The 20,340-nt window shown below is 40.9% G+C and overlaps 1 protein-coding gene across 1 annotated transcript; it reads left to right on the top strand.

Annotated features, from left to right (window-relative positions):
* Nucleotides 1-5,895: 5,895 nt before the first annotated feature.
* LOC143112645 (G-protein coupled receptor 83-like) lies at nucleotides 5,896-20,147 on the top strand. The gene is made up of 6 exons (XM_076274923.1): nucleotides 5,896-5,988; nucleotides 6,373-6,473; nucleotides 17,891-18,161; nucleotides 18,292-18,417; nucleotides 19,072-19,205; nucleotides 19,442-20,147. Exons 1-6 carry the CDS (start codon nucleotides 5,896-5,898, stop codon nucleotides 20,145-20,147), a joined length of 1,431 nt encoding a protein of 476 aa, XP_076131038.1.
* The last annotated feature ends 193 nt before the right edge of the window (nucleotides 20,148-20,340 follow it).

Here is a 20,340-nt window from a genome sequence, read left to right on the forward strand (position 1 = left end):
TTTGGGTATTCTCTCGAGTGTGGTTACCAAAAAATTCTTTCAACCTCAAGGTACGGAAAAATCTTTGCATGTCCATATGCGTAGTAAAATCATCACATTGGGAGGTAGGGACAAAAGATAAACCCCTTGATAGTGCTGATATGCATGTATTTGAAAGAGGCTTACCAGATAGATTCACTATATTCAGAGTCGTGGGAAAAACATCAAGAGCACTAAAAACCAGAATCACTGAACATCGCTGTACCATCCGTAACCAGGACAAAAAAACCCCAGTTGCTATACACTTTAAAGAGGCCAAGCATAATGTAGCTTCATTAAGATACATTGGTATAGAAGCTGTGAAATGCCCAAGAAGAGGTGGGGATATGGACAACTTGCTCCTTAAACGGGAATTATGGTGGATTTTCACACTGGATACACTCACCCCTAGGGGACTTAATGAAGAGTTCAATATAAGACCATACTTATAATAATTTGAGATACTAATTGTAATTCTTTTGTGGGATTAAGTACGGTTAATGTTGATGTTGATATTTCTGAGAGATGTGAGAAAGACATGTCATAGCCTGTAATACTGGTACTATAATGTCTAAGGTCTAGAGATCATCCTTTCATTTGGAGTTTGTGCAACGTTCTGCTTATTAGAGCCCGACCGATTTATCGGCGGGCCGATATTATCGGCCGATATTAGGCATTTTCCAAACTATCGGTATCAGCATTTATACTGGCCGATAAATTAATATTTTAAAAATAAAATAAAAACGGACGAAACACCCTTCAACCATGTCATGAGTGTTGGCGTTGTATAGTTTGTCCACCAGAGGGTACTCTACACCGTCCCTGCTGGCAACACTCGTGTATAACGCGCCACACATCCTGCAACCTGCTGATCCAGCCAGAGTCGGGCAGAGAGAACAAGTTATCTGCAAGAAGTGTGTTCATGGTGATTTGGTCACGAGACATACATTGCTTGAAATAACAATTAAAAGAACATCCCCATCAGTTCTCTTAACTCAAATATGACAAAATTCGTGAAAACAATGTCCAGTTTTGCTGCTGTTAAATAAGCCGAGACTGAAGCGGAATTAGCTAGTAATTCTGTTACGTTGTTACAGTGTAGTTGACTTGTCTGTCCTTTTAACTTTTGACAATGTGACTGAAGATGTATTTCTTTAATAGCGTGACAGTTATAGCAGTGAGACATATCATCTCTCCCCGGCCTGTTATTTTGAAAGCGTATGTTTTACAACTTGCAGTATTACGTTATCCATTGCTAAATTAGAGCTCATCATAGACTAGCTAACCACAAAGCTAGCTAATGCTATGAATATCAGTGGAAGACCGCTAACGTTAACATTAATGAGCTTGGAAACCACAACGAACTTATTCTGCCTAAATAAAGTAATGATTTATAACTAGTATATCTGTAGTTACAGTCCCTGCATTGTAAAATGTAAGTTAGACGTGCGAGGAGTGAACATTTAGACATAGAGAAAAAGTATCAAACGTAGCTTGTGCATAAAAGTTAGCTTTTCTTTTACACGTGTGTGAAATCCAATGACGCCAAGTGTGCGTTTCAGACTGTCGTTCAGGCGCAGCATTAACAAGTTACATAATGGATTTAGATCGATCATTAAATAATAGGTTTTAGAAGGCAGGCAGCAACTGATGATTGAAAATGGTTTGATGTAGCTTGATGGAAATAATTTTAAAAGTGCAGGTAAAGGGATAAGCAAGCTGACATTGTAATTATAAGGTAGCCTAGCTTATAAGGCAATAGGGACTAATTATTACACACGCACACTCAAACATTTAGTGACCATCTTGTTTAATGACAATACAAATGATGATGATAGTAATAATGTCATCATTATTTTTTGTAATTATTAAGTCTTAGTTCAAAGTTATATTTATGAAGCTTACTAAGTCTTTTAATACTGGTAACTTTGATTTGGTTGTTGTTGTTATTATGTTTTTGTTCAAAAGACTAAGTTTCATATCTTAAGTTTCTATTTTATACATTTTATTTATCAGAACTTTAATATATTTCGATGTTCCTCTGTTCCACTGTGACAATATTATTTAAAAATAAACAAGTTTGTTTTTTAAATGCATTATCATATTATTTTAGTCAATACTCATAAATAACTACAAATAACTAATGTTAGGGAAATCTGTTAATGTTTTGTTGCGCGTTTCTGAAAAAAATCGGCCGATATATCGGAATATCGGATTTTTAAATCAACAAATATTTGTATCGGTATCGGCCTTCAAAATCCTTTATCGGTCGGGCTCTACTGCTTATGTATATGATAAAAAGAAACCCCTGTAAGACTTGATAAGATCACTTTCTAGCTAATTATACATCTTGTTAGTGCGTCTGTCTAGATGATTGTATGCTATGTAGGTCCCTGTTAAAACTGTATGTCAAGTATATATATATATTTTTCTATTTTTCTATCTTTCTATATAGCTATATATTTTTCTACAGATATATTTTTCTACAGAGACTTGATATACAGGATGTTTTTTTATATTTTGCTGTTATACAAATGTAATTTTCTAAATGTGTTCACTATTGGGGGTGGACGATGTATGTATGTATTGTGCACTCTGGTACATACGGGTCAGGTGACCTATGACCTATTTAAAATGGTGATGGTCTTTTGTCTATTCAAGTCTGATGAAGAGCTGAAGGGCTCGAAACGTCATGTGTATGGGGATTGAAGTCAAATAAAAGAAAATAAACGGAGAGCAAGCGTGCGGACCCTCTTTGTTACTGGATCCTGGAGGCAAACATACACAAAAAATTGTTCATCCAGGCCCTACGGTTCTCAAGATATTCACAGAAAACTCTGTTGGTGTACAGTCACTAAATGTACACATAACTTAATTTATTGTATGGCCCCCCATGAACAGAAGTCCACGAAACTTGGCATGCATTCAGAGGGTGTCATAATGATCCTACACTTTCAATTCTGTGCAGTTTTGACCATGTCAGCCAGAGATATTGTGATTACAACACCTAATTTTTGCTTTTCCATTTTTAACTAGGTGCCACTATACATGAAATGAATGGTTATGGGATGGGTTGACATGGCCCTTTAAGACCAACATACAAAAAAAGGTGGTCCTCCTAGGCCCTACGGTTCTCGAGATATTCACAGAAAACTCGGGGGGTCCAGTCCGGCGGGGGTATCAAAACGAAAAACAATGGTTCATTGCTATCCTTGTGGGGCTACATGCCAAGTTTCGTGCACCCCAGAAAAACTGACTATTATGACCGCTTTGCTGCGCGGTGGTCATAATAATAATATATTTTATTATATATAAATACATTTTATTATATTAAGCACTTTACATTTTCAACACATTTCAAAGTGCTGATGTTCAGTGAAAGCTAAAGTTCAGTTATACTGTTTAATTTAAACTTCCTTGTGATTTTGGGAGGATATTTTCCAGAGCAGCACATCACACAAACTAGTAATTAGACATAATGACCCATCCTTTGTATTACTGGCACAACATCATCTGACATCTTCAAAAGAATGCCTGCCTGACAGCCAGCCAACCTCCAGAGCATCTTGTGAAGACAGACATTGTTCGGTAATAAGGGTTAAATCAACAGGCTTCTATTTAGTCTGTAGACACCTCACCCATAACCACTTGCAAGAGTTATTTTAGCATTTCTGGCTAATCCTTTATAGCTCATTTGAGAGACTCCTCAAGAAGCAATCCTACAGAAGCCACCAGTGATTGAGCAACAAAGCCTCTGATCTCCCCAGCCCTCTAGTGCTTGCATTGTCTCCCACAATTTCTCCCACAAGCATATTTTAGTTTCTTCCCACCAACAGGCACCACTACAGGGGTCCCCCAGAGAGCCCCCCCCCCTCCCAATAAAACTATATATTATGTGTGTGGGGGGGGGGCGCTGGGGGGGCAGAATTATTGTTTATCATAGGGCCATGTGTCACATAATCCTATGAATGATTTCAATAATTTCAAGACTTTCTGGTGTATTAACAGGCCATCACATTACATTACATCATATCATATTTAACTTAACCATGCTCATTTCAATATCCTTTCATACCATAACTTTGAACAAGGTTCAGTCTGAGTTGAGTTTATAACTCAACCCATGTTCCCTGACCCAGCTTTTTGATCCAATTCTCAAGGTGGATTTGACAAGGGTCCAAACAGGGGGTCAAACTAAATTGTTGCTTCTCTTTGGGGTTTTGATCTTGGGTCTAACTGAATTGCCACAACCTGGAAAAACTATAACCCTTGTTGACTGGCTTGATTTGACAAAAGTTGAAGATGGGCCAAATCACCCTGGTCTTTGGTTTGAAAGTGGTGTAACTTGTAATGTATGTGTATGTTTCCTTGAATTAAACATAATGTAAACTTTGTATCCATTTGTATCCATTCATGGCATCATGCATTTGTGCCTCAAGAGTATCCCCCCCACACACACACCGGAAATAATATGTTGACTGGGTAGCCTATGACTGGGTCCAAGCACTTGTGTGGATGGGAAAATGTTATAGATTCTAATATAACAATTATTATTATTATTCTAACTAGGTACAAAATATGACCGCCGCTCAGTCCTGTACATCTGTTCCGCGAAAATAAATCACACTAATCAATTTGTCTCCATCTTTTACTCCATCCCCCACTCTTGAAACTTTTGTGTATGCTTGTTTGGCATGCCTGTGTGTGTGTGTGCGGCTGCACAGAAAGTAGCCTACTGGCGCTGCAAAGGTGAATAGATTGTTCTTGCAAATATAGGCTGATTTATGTTCCCTTGCATTGTGTAACTGAGGTCCATGGCTAGTCTGGCTTTCACCAGACCAGGCTCAATCTTTTAAGAAATCAAAAAAATAAATTGCCGGCAGATTGGGTGAACCCAGCCTAGTCCATGGTAGGCGCCCGATATTGTTTAATTTTCCGATTGAGATATCCACGCTCTGGCTATTCTAAATGAAAAAAAATGCATCAGAGTTATGACAAAACCGTGACTGTTAACAAACTAGATTCTAATAGAAAGCTGTTAGCTTCCTTAAGCTAGGTATTAGGTAGCCTATTTACAACATAAATTGCCAATAGGCTATGCTGGCGACACAAATAAAATCTCCTTTGGAAACCAATGGCTTACGCCTTACAGTATCAGCGGACTTAAGCTGCCACATCGTGGCGAAAAGTTGTAATAACATTCACGCAGCTCCGTAAATCAAGGAAAGCGCGAATGAAGTAGCCACTTCTAAATGGGACCCACTGCACAGTAGCTGAAGGTCTGTGGCTAAAGCTGCCATAATGAAAGCCATAATGAAGGTGTCATTGTTTGGATACTTCACACACACGTGCTTTTTAATCTCACAGACTACATCGATGCTGGAATCAAAGCACATCGATTCCCCTCTCACACCCTGCACGCACTTAAAACAATTAAACAGGCGTCTCAGTCTCACGCATGTATAGCCATAGGCAAAACTGTATCGGACCGGTGTAATGTTGGTAAATCATCCATTGCACAGAATGATTTTTGTAGCACGTGCAACAAATAATATTACGATTATGTGTACAGCCCTGCCTTGGATACAGCTCTAAAGTGCGCTCTAAAATATTTGGTTTAGATGTAGATCATCACTGGTGTGTTAATTTTGAAAATACAGTATTGAAGTAGCCTAGTGGGTGTTTGGGAATGAACGTTAGCTCAGATGCTTTTTGAGACTTTTGTGGTCTTAATGCAACACTTTACAAAGCACTGACAGGGCCACCAAGGACTGTGACCAAATCAACAGCAGAAAAAAAACCTATTTAGCAAGCAGAAATACCACAACCACTCACAGCTCCAACCATCTGGTGAAGTTTGCGGACATCACAACACTGATGGGCCTCATCACTAAGGGCGATGAGGCTCACTACAGAGAAGAAGTAGACCTGCTGGCCAAATGGTGCAAAGACAACAACCTCCTGCTGAATGTCAGCAAGACCAAGGAGATTGTTGTCAACTTTCAGAGAGGCCACAAACAACTGCCACCACTTTCCATCGACGGAGATGCTGTGGAGAGAGTAAGCAGCACAAAATTCCTGGGGGTGCACATCAGCGACGACCTCTCCTGGACCACCAACACAGCATCACTGGCGAAGAAAGCCCAGCAGCGCCTCTACTTCTTGCGCAAATTGAAGAAGGCAAGTGCCACGCCTCCCGTCATGACCACATTCTACAGAGGGACCATCGAGAGCATCGTGTCCAGCTGCATCACAGTGTGGGGCGGAAGCTGCACAGATCAGAACAGGAAGACCCTCCAGCGCATTGTTAACACAGCTAAGAGGATCATTGGAGCACCACTCCCCTACCTGCAGGACATTTACACCACCCGCCTCACCCGCAAAGCACTAATGATCGTCAAGGACACAACCCACCTGACACACAAACTGTTCAGCCTCCTGCCCTCTGGAAAGAGGTACAGGAGCCTCCGCTCCCGCACCACCAGACTTGCAAGTAGCTTCATCCACCAAGCAATCAGGATGCTGAACACTCTACCCACTCTCCCATCACAGACAGCCCCCCCACCCACCAGCCAGCCAGGAACCTAGGAACCTAGGATCCTGTCTACCCTAACCCCCCCCCCCCCCCAACACCTCCCCAGGACCGCCCTGTGGAACTGCACTGTGACTGCGCAGCCTAACATGTTGCTGCTTCATATCAAGCCTGATATACTTGAAATGACTGCATATCTATGTAAATATACAGTACACACAAGCACAAGTTTAAACTTCATGTAAATGCTATCAATGTTATTTATCACTCTGCCACTCTGCCACAATGCTGCTATGTAAATATAACACAACTACCTCTATTTTTTTATATATATTCTATATTTCTATATTCTAATATATGTTCTATATTTCAGTCTCGCACTTTAATGTCTGTATGTGGTATGTCTGTATATTTTTATTTTTTATTGTCTATGGCTATGTCTATGTCTAAAGTATGTCTATGTTTGTATTTAAAGTATGTCTATGTCTGCATGGGAAAGTAAGAAACAAAATTTCAATTCTTTGTATGACCAGTGCATGTAAAGAAATTGACAATAAAGCCGACTTGACTTGACTTGACTTGAGAAATGTCCCAGCCGGGTGTTTGCATCATAGACAGGTTATCTTTCAGGTTTTTCCATTAGAAAACCATCGCGTTAGGGAACGTTGTGGCTAACTTACTTAGCTTGTTAGTAGGCCAGAATGAGATGACAGTCGAAAGATACAATTACAGTGCTGCTATCAATTTGCTTGGTATAACCGCATTTATAGTTTACTACAAATGCAATCAAATTGGCCTCCATCACTCAACCAATGCTAACGGTAACATTATTGTAGGTCCTATAGCTATTGAAATTATAAGATTAACGTAGGCCTACCTGCAGTAAAAACCAAGCATGTCCGATAAACATTCTCAGATTTATTTCAGCTTCAAGAAGAAATGGGAATTACATTTCATGTGAAAATCGTCCTATCCTTATTAGACGTTCTCTGCGGTAAACTGCAGTCCTTATAGGAAGCGTCCATTGTTTTTCCAACCCACTTTAGATTAACTTCCAACAAATTACGTCTCACTGCAACGATGCGCCATCTGGTGGACAAACGACTACGTATCGCCAATACTGGAAATGCAGCCATGATGATGATGATGATGAATATTTGGTTTTCCTTTAATCCTACTGAATTTGTAATTATGTATAGACCTCTCCAGAATAAGTCCCGCCTCCGTAACTTCCGCATTCACCCAACTTCCGGTCGTCAAATGTCTATGGGAAATAACATGGCGTTTCGAAAAGTCATACCTGTCAAACTCTGTAGGTGGCAAAGTAAAAAAGCTGGTGGGCCGATTGGCCTACATACTTCTAGTATCTAGTTTCCACTCTATTTTTTTGATTGTCGGTGCCGTTAAAGTAGTTAACGATTATTAATGCTAACCGGGAGCTAGTGCCGATGTACGCCGGCGGAAGAGGGCGTTAGATCTTGCTCACAACCAGTCACAACCAGGGGCGTGCAGAGACCTTTGAAGGGGCAGGGGCTCAAATTTTAAAAAAGGGCACATGGAACAAATTCCATGTTAATTAATTTTGATTACAACCCAATAGGCTACATGCAAATTTAAATTCTAGCATTATGCTATTTCAATGATGATGGTGGGACAGGCTATTATATGGTTTAGCAATTTGCAAAGTAGTCTAATGTACTGATAAACATTTTATACATTTTCATATTTATTCATTATGTATCAAGAAGAATGGGTGTAGGCTAAATAGCAGACATAGCTGTAACACATTTTTCTCATTTCTCTCCTTGGTTCTGAAAATTCAATAGGAGTGCATGTACTGTAGGCCTACTGTAGCCAGGGCACAGACAGATAGGTCTTTTCAGTTTTCATTAGGCTATTGTCTATACAGAGATCATAGGCTATAAGGCTACATCTTATTGATTAAATTCAAAGCTAATTTTAATAGCTTAAAAATCTAGACGCACCCTAGCGGCAGCAAATATGTTATTGCCTAGTCTGGCTTATACTTGGGCTTGTCAGGCTATAATTTTAATGTTTATCACAGTAAACTACCACCATTAGCAAGCTGGTGTCTTGCAGATTCACGTGCTGTGCATGTGGCCACTGAGAGAAATGACGCGTAATGTAGCCTACTGTAAACAGAGAACGACGTGTGGAGTTGGGTTAGTTAAACCAGTGGTTCTTAAACTTTTTGTCTGGCGACCCCACAAAAAAGTATGGCGAGGTCTGGCGACCCCACTTTCCCCAAACCAAGGCCGTAGTCATGATCTCAACATTGGGGGGGACCAAATCTGTGGTGGGGTCTGAGGGACCCCCAACCAGAATTTCAATACATTTCCTACCATGCAAAAATATTATTAAAAATCACAAACAAGTCGTTAGTTAGGTCAGTCAATTAGGGTATTCCAAACTTTTGACGGACATAGGCATGGCATGGATGGATTATGAACCCCTGGGCACAGATGCCCCCCCCCCTTCAGATAGAGGGGTCCTGAGGCATTCTCCCACGGAAGATTTTTTTATTTAAAAAAAAATGACCCACCAGATGACTTCTGGTGAGTTTTGTGAAAAGAGAAGGGTGGAGAAGAAGCAACTTCACACAGAGGCTTGGGCTTCAGGGCCCCCTGAGCTCTTGGGCCCAGTAAGCCCATTCAGTAATCCATCCCTGGACCAGTGACTCCATTTGTGTTCAAAATGTATACTTTAAAAGAAACTAGAGTCTCTTATGATAACCTCTATATTACACAGAATGTGGTTCTTTGACTTATTACTTACACCTGAAGATTAAACTAAGGCTTAGACACATAGGTTTGGCCTAATAAGATTTTGTCTTTTAATTTAGATTTTATTATGCTGGCGGCTAATCACACATTTTTAACATAGTTTGAAAGGGACAGGATTCAGGAATAGGCTACTAAGACAGCCCCCTCTTCTGTCTGACTCACTTCATGTTACCCCTGTATGCATTATAGACTGGCTTTTGACAGAAATTACGTTTTGTGCCAACATGTAAACACTAGGCCTACTACAGCTTTTAATTGGTGAATGGAGGTGCAAATTCCTTTCTTTGATTATTGTCCGCAATTCACATTAACTGTAGGCTATCATCACATTGTAAAAGTTTTTTCCAACTTGTGTGCTGTCGCCACATTTGATCACGTTTTGCCTGCATGGATGCGCGATTGAGTGCACATCTAAATAATATGCAAGATGCAACAATCATTTCTAAGAGGCCTATAGCTAAACGGTAATTTCTGACATTACTACTAGCATATGAATGCATTATTTATGTTGAAAGACGTGAAAGAAATGACACAGGCTTGCACAAATTCATCATTTAAAGTAAAACGTTTCACTTTCGCCATCATTACGAGAATAGGCTACAATATGGAAAATGTTCCCTTTCAGTCTGATCGGCTCCAAAAATGTATGGGATTTCCTTAGCCTGTGCTACACCTTTCAAATAAGTTTTGTGAAAATTGTACCGGTAGCTTTTGCGATATTGTTGACAGCCCCACCTCACCGCAGTAGGGTGCAGTAAAAGGAAGCTTTTGATAGCGCACGCCACTAACGAAAAACGGAAAATCACCAGGACAAACCACTCAGGGGTGTAGGCTCCTCTGGAACCATAGGTCATAATTTGTGCATTAGTTACGTTTGATTACATTTCTGATGCGTGTTGGTTTCCTGTAGGCCTAGTATAGCGCTTTATTCTTTCTTTCTTTTTCTATGTCCTTATATTGGGGGGGGGGGGGGGGGGCATTTTGGTCATATTTGAATATTGGGGGAGACACGTCCCCCTCAATGTCTATGGTGACTACGGCCCTGCCCCAAACCCATTCTAAGTCCGGTAACACTTTATAATAACTACACACAATTCATCATTTATTAAGCCTTTGTTACTTATTAGTTAATGGTTTGTTCATCATTAGTAATTTATTGTTCATACATAATTTATCATCAGTAAAGCATTTGTTCACACAATTAAAAATGGTTTGTTCATAGTAAATAAGCCTATCCAAAAAATATGTTTGTAAGTACATGATTTATACTTAATAAGTAATGAAACAACCACTTATAATGAAATCATTTTCTTATTATAAACCAGTTGCAAACTATTACAAAATGCTTTGTTCATCATTTGTAAAGCATTGTTCCTATGTTAATTCTCATAAATAAAATATTTGTACACACAGTTATAAATGGATTGTTCATAGTAAATAAGCCTATATCTAAAATATGTTTAAGAATTATTGTTAATACTTAATAAATTATGCAATATACACATGCACTAATGATTAGTTAGGGTGAGGATACATATTTTATAAACCACTTCCTAATACTTTAATTCATGATTAACTCAGGGGTTACAAGTGGTTAGTTAATGATATTTTGTGAGCTTATCTAAAGTGAGGACTTTCTATGCCTTGCAACACATTTTCAAATGAGTTGTAAAGATTACATTCACATTCATTGATTTAGCAGACAAGCGACGTACACATGTCAATTAAATTGAAGGCCATTGACATAACAGTGAAAGCTGGGAATCGAACCCCCAACTTTTCAGGCTACTGCATACTAGTCCAGCTCCTTATCCACTACACTACCTTGGCCCAGATAGAAAACCCTACAACTATGCAAGAGTTTCTGTTTTCTTCTACTACACACTGTTATTAAACATCAGTAAACTATTATTAAATGCTGTATTCTTCATTATTCCTACATTAATTCTCATCTGTAAATCATGTTTACACACAGTTAAAAATGGTTTGTTCGTAGTAAACGCGCATATCTATATTATATTTTTGAATTGACGGTTGTAATACCACTGGACAGAGGTAGTGTAGTGGATAGGGAGCCAGGTTAACATGCAGTAACCCATAAAGTTGGGGGTTCAAACCCCGGCGTTCACCAATGTGGCCTTGCCCTTTAATTTCATTGATATGTGTAAGTCGCTTTGGGTGAAAGTGTTGGCTAAATGAATAAATGCAAGTGTAAACTTTATTACTCATTTGTAAATGTGTTGCAAGGCATAAAACGTCCTCACTTTAGATGAGCTCACAAAATATCATTAACTAACCACTTGTAACTTATACGTAACTTGTAATAAGTTTATATTAAAGATATAAACTTATTTACTATGAACAAACTATTTATAAATGTGTGAACAAATGCTTTACTGATGATAAATTAGAAATTACTAATGATGAACAAACCATTAACTAATAAGTAACAAAGGCTTAATAAATGATGAATTGTGTGTAGTTATTATAAAGTGTTACCCTAAGTCCTTACTCAAATACCCCCCTCAAACGTTAACAACTAAATCAAGCAAAAACTAGAAAGCAAAGTCATTTGTTTTATTTACTCCATATGAACAAGAACCGAGAAAACCAAACAATCACGATTAAACAAGTGTAGGCTGCCGCCATATCAGATCAGAGCGATATGTGCTAGCGCGCACACACAAATACACATGCAGCATTAGGCCTACAACGTTACATTAATTATATGGCGATAACAATAACAGTAATTTTTATTTCCCTTTTCTGGTTTACTATCTTTAACAATTTCAATGGGAAGGGTGGGCATGCTTCCGTGAACATAGCAAGTTAATTCTAGGAGGAATGCTGCATACGGCGACACAGAGATTTTCCTCCACGGTGCTGAGCCGACATCTGTATTTTAAGATGTCGTTTCATTTTGACAGGTTTTAAGCTCTCATTCGCCAGAACATCGCCGCAAATCACACATTGTGGGTGGTCGAGGTTATCTTTAACTTGGCAAGTGAATGCATATTTCAGAAATTCTTTCTGATAAAGCCGATCGCGCCGTTTGTTCTTTTTTATTCTCACCGGCCTGTAGACTTGTCCCATCTGAGGATCACTGATGAGTAGACGCACTGGTAGATGGCACTTCCGAGCTTTTGTTCATTTTTTAAGCAGCCACCTGTCCATTTTGGCTAGTAGGCTACCTATGTCTTTTGTTTTGTTTTACTTAAAATAGCGGGAACAAGTTCAGTTTGCATAGTCGGAGCAGATAGTTACATTGTTTCTATCAGCGGACCAGTAGCCCATAGACTGAACCAGATCTCGTTGAAAGACGAAAACATTTCTCTCTCTTCTCTTAACTGCGTGTAAATAAGAAAAAGGCAGAAAAGGCCAATATAATTTTCCTTTGTTTCACCTAATAATAATTTCAGACTGAATACAGAAAATAATTAGCGACCCCATGGAAGTTTTTGGCGACCCCTAGTTTAAGAATCACTGAGTTAAACAACTACAGTAGGCCTAGTCGTCGGCTTATGACGATTTAGAAAAGGTTTGCCTACTCTGTTTTATGAACTAGGTCTACTAACCTAAGCTAACATAGTAACCTAAACAGAATATGTTATGAACGTTCAGCCTTAGATTTTCGAAGCTGCCAGGTTATTTAAATGGATGGACCATGACATGGTTAAAACGGGTTTGATAGCCTACTTCATTAAACATGAAACAACTTTAAACATTTTATTCTCTATCTCTAAGCTGAATACTATTGCATGTTCAGATAGGCTAACCAAAGATTGTTAAGGCGGAGCAAGATACTTCATCAGGAGCCACTTCCGGGAACCCGGATCGCACGAGGGGGGGGGGGGGGGGGTCAAAATCCCCCTTTATGCAGAGCAGAGGCAGCGACTGCTCCATTGAAGTCTATGGGCATAGCTCAGAATTTTACCACATATGCTAAGGTCTTAGTTCTATAGAGTTAGGAATGTGAATTTCGGGCACGTTTTCATGATCCTCAAACCCTTGTGAACATTTCAGGTACATTTTTAGCATTTTTGAGCATTCCAGTCTGGAGAAAACTTTATATCAGGTGTGCGCCGGTTATTTATGCCGCTGCTGTTGGCGGTTTGCAACGTACGCTCATCAATACGTCATCGACACGCCTCTTTATGCAGACAGGATTCGATCCCCATTTCGCGCCCATAGACATGAACTACGACGAAGTATCTTGCTCCGCCTTAACAATCTTTGGGCTAACTGCCAAGTGACCTTACCGTGCTCCCAAACGTCTCCTGCAGCACTGTGCCTGCGTGCACCTTCTGAGAGTTCACTGAATGTATGACGTCACGGATTGGTGGCCGCAACAAGGCATTTCAATTAACACAGAACATTTTTATTTTTGTAAATTTCTAATTTCACAAACTATTAATGAGACATTTTAGCGAACGTTGGAACTAGCGGAAGTATTACAAATTTTAAAAACTAAAAAACGGGTCTTGTCAAAAGGGCACATCAAAGGGGCAAAAGGGCAGGTGCTAGAGCCCCTGTAGCGTAGCCCCCCTTCTCTGCACGTGCCTGGTCACAACCTAACGTGATGGTCATTTTCACGTGTGATTCATGCGTGATTTCAGTGGTCTATAAAAGTAAATCGTTTGCAAGGTTCAGCCTCTTTTCAACACGACTTAACTTTGGTTTGACTGTGCGAGTTTGTTGGCTGTTATTGAGATATTTGAAAAAGAAAGAAATCGCCGACAAAGACACTAAAGACATGACGAGAAAAACACGAAAAACAGATAATGATAAGCAGACTAGGAATCAGAGGTAGAGTCATATTGAGTCGATAGCTTTATTTTGCATGACCTTGATCAGAATAGTAACATTTTCAGAATATATTAACAACCTATCAAACATGATGATTTCACGCAGGGTTAGTGCCACCTTCGTAGACAGGCTCTGGTGCCACGAACTCCATTTCGGTGAAGACAAACTATGAAACATTGCCGTTGCTATGCAACCTTGACTGGGGGAGTCGCGGCGTCTGAAGCGTGCGTTAGCTTAGTGCTTCTTGCTGATATATTTCTACTTTAACGGCACCGACAATCAAAATAATCCAGTGGAAACTAGATGGCAGAAGTGTGTAGGCCAATCGGCCAACCATTTTTTTCTACTTCGCCACCTACAGATGTTTGACAGGTATGATATTTCGAAACGCCATGTTATTTCCCATAGACATTCGACGCCCGGAAGTTGGGTGGACACGGCTGCTTCGGAGGCGGGACTTATTCCGGAGAGGTCTATTGGCCGTTCTAATTGCCGACACCGATAGTATGTGCGTGCCTGTTTGTGTGTGCGTGTGTATATGTGTGCACCGCCATCTACAGACCAATGAGTGTACAGTCACTAAATGTACACATAACTTAAATTTTTTTAGACCCCCCCATGGATGAAATTCTACGAAACTTGGCATACCCCCAGAGAATGCCAGGTTAATCATACACATAAAATTTGCCGCAGTTCTGAACATGTTAACTGAAGATAGGGGCGAAATGTTGCAAATCACAAATGAGTGATTATGGACCAGGTTGATGTGGGCCCTTGAGACCAACATACCATAAAAAATTCTTCATCCTCAGTGCCACGGTTCAGGTAGTTATTTAGGAAAAACTGCATTTTTTGGGTTTTGGGTTTTATGTTTTTTTACTTTGGCTGGATTTGTAATGGGTAGTTTCCAAGGGGATAGATGAGTGTTAATAGATAAAGCGTACCATCTACTGTATGAAAGGGTCTGAGGCTGATGGACTACCTCATGGGCGCTGTGCACTAGCTTACTTGAGGTCGACAAACCCAGACATCCCAAGTCTCCCGGAAGTTCCGGGAGTCTCCCGCATATTGATAACGGCTCCCTGATGCACGCAAATTAGATAAAATCTCCCGGAATCTAGAGCGAGCACACGAGACCGAAACTTATGGTGCATTCAGAGCACCTCGGAATGACAAGGACCGCCCCCATGGCTACTTTGTTTTTCCGACAGCAAGTGTTCAAGTGCTTTGCCATCGAATGTGTGACAAACACGGATGCCACAACAAAGGTTAAAACATACACTCACTAATCCTAAACAAACAACTGTATTTGCTTAAAATATAGTGTAAGATGCTCGTGAAAGAAAGATATGCAGCTTTTCAAGTGATAAAAAGGGCAAATTCCCAAGTTCACATTAAAACTGTTGGACATGAAAGGCCACATGGACTACAAACGAACTACAACGTGACGACAAAAGTGATGACGAGCCCCTAACTGGGCAACTCTGTTAGCAAAATCTAGCCCCAGTTTCTGACCTCTGACTCACACATTACGTGACGTGAATGACGCGGAATGATGATGTTTTCACTCGGAGAAAGGTTTTTACGAAGCCCATGAACGCTAGGAGAGAGAGGTAGTGCGTCTGTGGCTGTTCAAGACAGAGAGCATCCTGATTGGCCTGTTTCATGTTCAGTTCAGTAGGAACAGGAGCGTCATGGCAGAGGCAGAGTGCCCCCCAAAAAGGACCCATTTCACATCAGACTACACGAAAGTGTACCCTTGTCTCATAAGAGTTTAAAATAACAAGTCTTGCATGCTGCACTGTTTGTAGGCTAACAGTGACTTTGGCGGGTTAAATGATTGCAAAAGACATGCTGAGGTGAGTTTAACAAGTGTCATTTCATCTGCATATTATTCCAGACTAGCCTACTGGCTATTTGCCAAGGCTACATAAAGACCAAACTACCAAAATCTACATATTTTATTATCACAATTTCTAATAGGCCTTCCTTATTTGGTGTGCTGAGTAGAGACAATTAATTAACAAACATAGGCTATTCATCACTATTTCAGTATCTAAGAAGGCTAAAGTAATTTTTTATTGATATTTATTTTATTTTTTATTTATTTACTTATTTTTTAATTTTTTTTTTTTTTTTTTTTTTGGGGGGGGGGGGGGGGGGTACCTCCTGGCTAGGGCCAGGTTAGGTACCTCCCTGAAATGGCTTTTTGCAGGTTGGGATGTCTGCAAACCAGTTTCCTGTTCGTTGATATGGCTGTCAACAAGCATCCAAAGATGAGTGCTTTAGTTGAACCAAAATGTAAGAAACACAATAACTGCTGTGTGCCACTCTGCTCGGCTTCAAGTCGCTATAAAAGCAGTTTTAGCTTCCACCTTTTTTCATAAAAATGCCAGCCTATGTGCAGTGGCTGCATAAAATAAGGAGGAAAGGATTTTCGGTGAGCACACTTCATGGTACAACTGAAGCACTCCTCCTTGACACTGATGTCAGCAAACAGGAAACTGGTTTGCCGACTTCAACCCAACAGTAGCTCCACATTGACCCCCATTCATTTTGTCATCACTTTGATATTCCATAACTTGAGTTTTAAGCCATTTTTTTCATTACATTACATTTGGCAGACGCATTTTTAACCAAAGCGACTAACAACATGGTTAACAATTTAAGCTTTTTAAAGCAATTTTCTCAACAATTCTACATACTTTTTTGTGACCATTGTTTATTTTCAGAGAAATGCAGCACTATCTGACTGACTTCATAGCCTCGGATCTCACATTATGACCATGATAAACACTTTTCTAAACCGATGTTAAAATTATAGAGTATAGAAGTAACATTCTATTGAGTTTCGCCTCTCTTTACTTATAATATACTCTTTGTTAGAAGCTGTGTTGGAACAAATCGCCCACCTGCATGTTTTCCTCATTTCTGGGCACAGCTACCAGAAGAGTTACCATGTTTCATTCCGTTGCTCGATGGCACATCTGTGTCCCCAAACTTGAGCTTGAGGCTGCATTTCAATCAGTGCCCAACATGGAACTGGTTCAAATTGATTTCACTTATCTTCATTTAAGTACTATGGAGTGGCTCTGCCCATTTCTTTGACTGTCTATGACAGTTTCACTTTGTTTCAATTTCCAATTTGTCAGAGATCAGTGTCAATATATCACCAGTATCTTTATTTAATTAATCATTTTAAAGATGTTTACCTATTGTGCATTGCATACATGACATACTATACATAGAGATATTTTGCTGCAAATCACAGAACTGTGAATATTGTTGTAAACAAAATGTATAATGACACGTAGGCTATGCAAATCATATAAATGTGTTCGTTTTTAACACCTGATCAGGTTTAAAAGATTATATAAAACATAATCTGTCTGCATTCCCATTTGTCGTCAAATATGACTATTTACATTTTGATAACTTTGCCATGATCACGGCTGTGAGGGGTGGGGGAAAGTTTAAGAGGAGAATGAATCGCAACAATCTGCCTGTCAAGTACATATAACCAACGGAGAATCGGGGCGCTCTCGTGCGTAGGTTCTTGCGTTGTCAGGAACCGCACCTCTGCCATAAGGTCCTACTGCCGAGTAGAGTAGCAGTAGCCTATGAGCGTGTGGATAGCTTTGGTGGTTTTTATTAACCGTCTCGAAAAGATGGAGTCTTTCGCGCGGAACTCAACGGAGACAGATGAAATTCTTCAATTTTCTTTGAACAGGTCGATTTACACTTTGGATGAGAATGCCCTTGCTGACTGGCAGACTTTGCTAGGCAAGAAAAAATATGGCGCTGAGTCTCAAAATCCCACTACGAAAGTTTTGTTGATCATCGCTTATTCTTTTATTATTGTCATATCGCTCTTCGGGAATTCCCTAGTTTGCCACGTGGTAATGAAGAATAAACAAACGCGCTCTGTCACGAGTTTATTCATTGCCAACCTGGCCATAGCGGACATTCTTATCACCTTGCTGAACACTCCATTCACCTTAGTAAGTATGAATCACCTTAGTAAAGTAAGAGTGAATCAACGGATGGATGGATTAATGAAGGAATTGCAGAATCTGTTTGTGTCTTTGCCTGTTTTGTGTATTTTTGTAAACAGTCCCCTGCCTGTTCCAGGTTCGTTTTGTCATCAGCACCTGGGTATTCGGAAAGGGCATGTGTCATATCAGTCGCTTCGTGCAGTACTGCTCCCTGCACGTGTCCACTCTCACCCTCACGGCTATAGCTCTGGACAGACGTCAGGTGGGTATAAACTGTTAATTTCATTTGGTTACCATCTCTGCGCTGACAGTTCTTAGTGGCTTTACATTAATAACGCACTTTCAACACTGATAAAAAACAGCATTATAGGTGCGTGACTGAACAGCATCGCAGATGCATTGGCAGCCGAACTACAGCTTAATCTGATGCAGCGTAAATTAATGAATGATGATTAAAAAATCGCCCTCGGCCAAGAAATAGCTACGGCACACATGGGTACTTTTATATCCCTGTACTTTTATACTGCTACTTGCTTATGGCCATCCTTGTGGTGATTAATCTCATAAATTTGTTTCCTTCGGGAACTGATTAGATAAGCAAACTCGTGTACTTTGCTTTCAAGCATATTGATTCTATTTGGCAACCGGTTTAAGCCTAGGGCGCTGTCCACCCCACTGGTGCTGAAAATGCGTGTCCAGCTAAATCTCCCAGATACTGTATATAAAAGCTCCGAATTTAATTCCTCTCATGCATATAGTTTAGCACATGTTTGTATTTATATGTGTCTATTTTTTATTTTTACATTTCAATGCAAATGTGAATACATTTGCTTTTCAAATCAATCAGTCAATGAAGTCTACAAATTTGCAGGCTGATAATTCCAGCTAAATTGTTTTGGTCAATCTTTTGCTGCAGGTAATTTTGCACCCTCTGAGACCAAGGATTTCCACTCTTCGAGGGTTCATCTACATTGCAGTAATATGGCTGATGGGTGGCTCCTTCTCTTTACCGCATGCCATTTATCAGAAGCTTTTTACATTTGTATACAGGTAAGCACACATCACGATACTATGCATATGTCCTTTCAGTGTTATTAGGCTTTGTGCAGTGCTTTCACAGACCGCAATGACTTCCTTTTCCACTTTGGGAAGTTATGTAATTTATCCTGTTTTCTCTCTCTCTCTCTCTCTCTCTCTCTCTCTCTCCCTCTCTCTCTCTCTCTCTCTCTCCAACACAATGTTGCTCCCGTTGCTGCCATCCTACTTTTCGCTCAAATCACTACCAGTAAAGAAATAGTCCGCTGCCTCTGTGTACCTGACTTTCCGGAACCTTCGGACATCTTCTGGCAGTATCTGGACCTGGCCACCTTTGTCCTGCTCTACGTGCTGCCCCTCCTCATCATCAGCGGTGCCTACCTGGGCGTGGCTCGACGCCTGTGGCGCCCGAACGCCATCGGCGACGTGACAAGCGAGCAGTACTTCCTGCAGCGACGCAAGCGCAAGCGCACCATCAAGATGCTGATGGCGGTGGTGGTGGTGTTCGCCGTCTGCTGGTTCCCGCTCAACTGCTACGTGCTGCTGCTCTCCAGCCGCGCCATCCGCTCCAACAACATCCTCTACTTCTCCTTCCACTGGCTGGCCATGAGCAGCACCTGCTACAACCCCTTCATCTACTGCTGGCTCAACCACAGCTTCAGGGCCGAGCTCAAGCGCCTGCTGGCCGTGTGTCCCTGGAGGAAGCGGGTGGCCGCCGCTGTTGATGCCTCGTCGCAGGAGCGGCAGCAGCAGCGAGAGCAGCAGCGACAGAGCCTGCTGCCCCCTAGCAGTCAGAATGGGCATCACCGCGCTGCCTGGCCCGAGAGGGAGGCGGGGGGAGCACCCTGCCCCTCCCGTCCGAGCCTTAAGAAGAGTTCCGCTCCGCAGTTGTTGTCACTGTCGGGGACGGGTCGAACGGACATTCTCACGGTGGAGCCCATCATGGTGGGCAGTTGACTGTGCTGCACGTGAAGATGGAGTGGCGGCTGCGTTCACATGTGACCTGAGGACATCAAGACTGAGTCTTTTTGGGGGGTGCTCCCTCTGTACCTGTGGGGGTGATGACACCTCAGCAAAGACATACTGAACATTGAGGATCGGTGGTCATGTCAGTGGAGGGGATCGTCACCTGAATGCTCAACTGCTCATT

The sequence above is a fragment of the Alosa pseudoharengus genome, unplaced genomic scaffold, assembly GCF_046254945.1.
Source record: "Alosa pseudoharengus isolate Yale_2024_CS ecotype anadromous, Long Island Sound unplaced genomic scaffold, YU_APseudo_1.1 YU_APseudo_1.1_scf_8, whole genome shotgun sequence".
Lineage (NCBI taxonomy): Eukaryota > Metazoa > Chordata > Actinopteri > Clupeiformes > Clupeidae > Alosa > Alosa pseudoharengus.

What these genes read in the sequence shown, in the direction of transcription:
- LOC143112645 (XM_076274923.1), top strand. Translation starts at nt 5,896, where the DNA reads ATGGGCCTCATCACTAAGGGCGATGAGGCTCACTACAGAGAAGAAGTA. An exon ending in ACAACAACCTCCTGCTGAAT is followed by an intron (nt 5,989 to 6,372) that starts GTCAGCAAGACC and finishes CCCTACCTGCAG; the next exon opens with GACATTTACACCACCCGCCT. An exon ending in TAGCTCTGGACAGACGTCAG is followed by an intron (nt 18,418 to 19,071) that starts GTGGGTATAAAC and finishes CTTTTGCTGCAG; the next exon opens with GTAATTTTGCACCCTCTGAG.